This window comes from Rhamphochromis longiceps, linkage group LG23, assembly GCF_057381845.1.
Source record: "Rhamphochromis longiceps isolate RC_006_pf linkage group LG23, R_longiceps_female_GT1.1, whole genome shotgun sequence".
In the NCBI taxonomy this organism is placed as follows: Eukaryota; Metazoa; Chordata; class Actinopteri; order Cichliformes; family Cichlidae; genus Rhamphochromis; species Rhamphochromis longiceps.
The window spans coordinates 17,350,827-17,355,804 of record NC_140578.1 but is presented as its reverse complement, the minus strand read 5'-3'; the positions used below and the strand labels follow the sequence as shown (position 1 = coordinate 17,355,804).

Below are 4,978 nucleotides of genomic sequence, written 5' to 3'. Positions count from 1 at the left end.
GCTTGGTTTCAACGTAACTTTATTCTTTCATGAGTTATTTACAAGTTTCTCTTTGTTCACAGCCATTGACATGTCAAAGAGGTTAACACGTGAGGAGCGGATCGAAATTGTGTTGATATCTGGTGAACGCAGTAACCGGGTCATTGCAGCAGATTTCAATGCAAGACACCCTATGAGACCACCCATCTCCCATGCTGCAGTTAGCAAACTGCTTGCTAAGTTTCGTGAAACTGGTTCAGTGTTGGATTTGCCAAAATGTGGATGCAAGAAAACTGTCACTAATGAAGAAACATCAGTGGCTGTCCTAGCTTCATTCAGCAAGCGCCCACAGCGTAGCACTCGTCGCATGTCACTGGAGAGTGGCATTAGTCGAACATCCCTTTGGCGGTAATTAGCTACTTACAAATGGCACCCTTACAAACTCCAGCTACTGCAGCATCTCATCGAGGATGACCCAGATCGGCGCACAGAATTTGCAGAATGGGCAAAACAAAAATTGGAACAGGACACTCAGTTCACGCAAAAGATTTTGTTCAGTGATGAGGCAAACTTTTATGTGAATGGTGAAGTTAACAAACAAAACCACCGCTATTAGTCTGACACTAACCCACATTGGATGGATCCCTCCAAGACCGTTGGAACAACAAAAGTGATGGTTTGGTGTGGTATATGGGGTACAACGATAGTGGGTCCATTCTTCATCAATGGAAACATCAAGGCCACTGGATATTTGAAATTGCTACATGGAGATGTGTTTCCCTCTTTATGCACTGAAGCTGGCACGTTCCCTGAGTTTTTCCAGCAAGATGGTCACCACCACATTATGGGTGCCAGGTCCGAGCATTCCTAGATGAACAGTTTCCTGGAAAGTGGATTGGTTGTCGTGGGCCAGTTGAATGGCCCCCAAGGTCTCCCTATCTGACCCCCTTAGACTTTTATCTTTGGGGACATCTGAAGGCAATTGTCTATGGTGTGAAGATACGAGATGTGCAGCACCTGAAACTACGGATACTGGATGCCTGTGCTGGCATTTCTCCTGCGGTGCCGCTATCAGTGTGTGAAGAGTGGGAGAAGAGGGTTGCATTGACAATCCAACACAATGGGCAGCACACTGAACACGTGTTATGTGGTCAGAAACTTGTAAATAACTCATGAAAGAATATAGTTACGTTGAAACCAAGCACACCATTGTTTTTCTTGTGACATTACCAATAAGTTTGATGTCTCACATGGCCCTCTTCCTATTGAAAAAAACAAAAGTTGTATCCAAGATCCCCGACTTCTAAATGGCCACCATGGTCAACACTAGTGATGTGCGGATCGATCCTGAAATATCAATTCATCTGATACCAATGATTTATGTTCTAGAATCGATTCTCACATTAAAATATCAATTTTAGTAATTTAGGGTAAATTTGTAGTTTATCACTTACAGGAACACAGTGGAAAGAAACTATAACATTCGGATTGTCTACATTCAAAGGAACTACTTCCTCTTCCGCCTTTCATTGTCATGTGCGAAATACGGCTGTATAAATGTCTCGTAGCCCCTTGGCGTGCGCGCTCACGACAATGGCTGAGCGTAACTGTGCGGACGTATTTGACCTCCACGAACAGCTGAGACGTGGTTTGCGATACATGTGGCAAAAAAGTGAGGTGTTGTGGCCATACTTGCCAACCTTGAGACCTCAGAATTAGGGAGACATTCAAAAGGGCTGTTGGGGGGTGATAAATACATTTTACAGTGTTTATTTAAAGGATAAAATACGTTAAATGTCACCGTTATTATTGGCCGGCCCGGAAACAGCGGGGGTGTCCAAATTCAGAGGCTGCTTCCACCTGAGGACCTGGCCTTCGCGGTCTAAAGAAAGCCGGGTAGTACGTCACGAGCTCCCTCGGTGGAGTGAAACTCTGCCGTCTGCTCCTTACGGTGGCCCCTAGAGACAAAGCACGTACAAACTCCAAAACACTTTCAAACTCCAAAACACTTTCAAACTCCAAAACACATACAAACTCCAAAACACATGCAAATTCCAAAACACATGCAAACTCCAAAACACTTGCAAACTCCAAAACACGAACAAACTCCAAAACACTTGCAAAATCCAAAACACTTGCAAACTAAAAAACACATGCAAACTCCAAAACACATACAAACTCCAAAACACTTGCAAAATCCAAAACACTTGCAAACTAAAAAACACATGCAAACTCCAAAACACGAACAAACTCCAAAACACTTGCAAAATCCAAAACACTTGCAAACTAAAAAACACATGCAAACTCCAAAACACGTACAAACTCCAAAACACATGCAAATTCCAAAACACAACGGAAGTGCTCCAGGACGCTAGGGGCAGTGTTGAGCTCGATTTGCAAAATAAACGGCAAGTTTGTCTGTATGGGACGGTCTAGTCTCCGTCGCACGTCATACAACTTGATTTGACAGAAATGAGGGAGAACATATTTTGTTCATTTGAATGTTTGTTTCTACATGAGCTTTGTGTGATTTGATAAGTATCTCAGGCTGAGACCACAGGACAGTAAAACATGATTTTTGGGCTTCATTTCTGTACTGAACAGTTATTTCAAGATTAGTTAGTAAATAAGAATTAGCTCATGTTGTTCATGAGACTAAAGTCATATCACTTTGGTAATGTAAATATAATATGGCCAATATTATAGTTATTATATTACAGTTTTTCTCGATTGCTTAAACACTATAACCAGGCCTCTAAACTAAAATTTCAAAACCGTAACGCTATTGTTCAAAAAGCTCACCCATTTCCCTGAACTATAAACACTATTCCCTGCTTTGACACATGACTCAAATTTGGTGAACTGTTACTGCAAAACTCTACACACAAATCCCTACATTTTACAGTGCTTACACCATGTAGTCATTTAGAAAGCACTAGCATGCAATAATGTTAACTTAAGTCAGCATAGCTTGAGCTCAATTAGCACAAAATTAACCAGGTGGAAACACTAGGAGTCAAAATTTAGCACACACCAATCAGAACCTGCGATGGATAGATAAAAGGGCCAAAGTCAGCTCATTCAGGTTTGAAACAATGGATCCAAAGAGATGCAAAGGAAGAGGACGTGGTGGAGAAAGAGGACGTGGTGAAGGAGGAGGACGTGGTGAAGGAGGAGGACGTGGTGGAGGAAGAGGACATGGTGAAAGAGGAGGACGTGGTGAAAGAGGAGGACGTGGTGAAAGAGGAGGAGGAGGTGGTCTAGGACAACAGGAAGGTGGTGGAGGAGGAGGGAGAGGTGGAGGAGGAGGAGGACGTGGTGAAGGAGGTGGAGGTGGAGAACAACGGCGACAAGGAAGGGGAAGAGCAAGGGCAAGAAGACAGTCAGTCTCGGATGAAATTCGAGCCACTTTAGTTGACCATGTCCTTGTCCATGGGATGACTATGAGGGAGGCTGGGCAACGAGTACAACCAAATTTGAGTCGCTTCACTGTTGCCTCCATCATCAGAACCTTCAGGGAGGAAAACAGGTAGGTGTACTTGCAGTAAGACTGCTTTGTACAGTAACGTTTAAGTTACTGAACTTATGTGTCTTGCGTTTCAGTATGTTTCCATTATTTGCCTGTAAAATGAATGTGTGACAGTTACAGTAATGAGTGCTTCTATTTTTGTAGGACACAGAGACGACCACCTGGTGGAGGCAGGTTAAGGCTTTTGTCGGAGGAGCAAGAGAGGGAACTTGTAAACATGGTAATTGCAAATAATGTAATCCGCCTGCAAGAGATTCAAAGGAGAGTGATTGAGGATGATCATCTTTTTCGAGGCATAAATGCCATCAGCCTCTCCACAATTGACCGCATCCTCCGAAAGAATCAATTCCGGATGAAACAGGCATACCGAGTCCCTTTTGAACGAAACTCTGACAGAGTGAAAAACCAACGTGTGGAATATGTTCAGGTATGAGTTTTGATACTGTATAAAGTATTGTGTACCATCACAGCATGGCAGTTTATGCTGCCATTTCAGCACTCTTGAACTGTGGTTCAGGGTACCGATTGACTCTACTGTGTTATGTGTTTTGCAGAGAATCTTTGAGATTGAAGGACGGCCTGTTCCCCATGAAATTGTCATGGTCCTGGGTCGGTGACCCAGCGCTTTTAGTTTATCATTTTCTAGATGATTGTTTAAGTTCTGTGTTATTTTCGATCTGCCTCTGAGTCTGCGTCTGTATCTGTCTGTCTATGGTGTCTCCCCATCTGTTTGTGAATCTGTCTGTTTAGTTCAATGTCTTGTCTGGTTCCATGTATCTGAGTTTCCTGTTTTATTGTGAAGGTCCGTGTCGTATGTGAGTGTGATCAGTTTACGTTTCCCCTGTCCCGTCAGCCCAGATTCCTCCCAGCTGTGTTGCCCTCCTGTCTCTCATCCCCTGATTACTGGTGTGTGTATTTAAGCCCTGTGTGTTCTCCTGCCTGTTGCCGGTTCGTCTGTGTTCCTCCGTGTCAGTCTGTGTAACTCTGTGTCAGTCTGTTACCCTGTGTTCCACGGTGTCCTGTTCCTCGTCTGCGTCTCTCTGCTATTCATCATCCGTTGTCATATGCCCCCAGGTCTGTTATTTTAGTTCTCCCAGTTTAGGTGTCTTTAGTTGTTTGTTATGCCCCACTGTTTGTTTGCCACTACACCTCTGTAAATAAAACCACCGGTATCTCATCCACTGCCTGCATCTTGGGTCCTCCTTCTAAATCCACACGGCTCGCCTTGGCAGCCGTGACAGTACGAACCGGCCACTATGGACCCAGCAGCATTCAACCCGCCCAAGGAGCTCCGGGAGGACATTGTTTACTCCGTGGACAAATTAATCAACGCGTGGCTGGAGCACGAGGGGAGAGAATTTCGCCAAGCCGTGGCTAATCGGCTACAGCGCTTGGTTTCTGGTCTCCCCTGGCTGCTCAGCTCACTTCACCCGCTTGCACAGAATTTCATTCTGAATGGACTCCGTCTTC

At 44.4% G+C, this 4,978-nt stretch overlaps 1 protein-coding gene across 1 annotated transcript; it reads left to right on the top strand.

Moving 5' to 3' along the window:
* Positions 1-4,720, top strand: LOC146641549 (uncharacterized). The gene is made up of 3 exons (XM_085399565.1): positions 1-3,508; positions 3,653-3,935; positions 4,063-4,720. The coding sequence occupies exons 1-3, from the start codon at positions 3,075-3,077 to the stop codon at positions 4,123-4,125; spliced, it is 780 nt and encodes a 259-aa protein (XP_085255691.1). The 5' UTR covers positions 1-3,074; the 3' UTR covers positions 4,126-4,720.
* Positions 4,721-4,978: the final 258 nt, after the last annotated feature.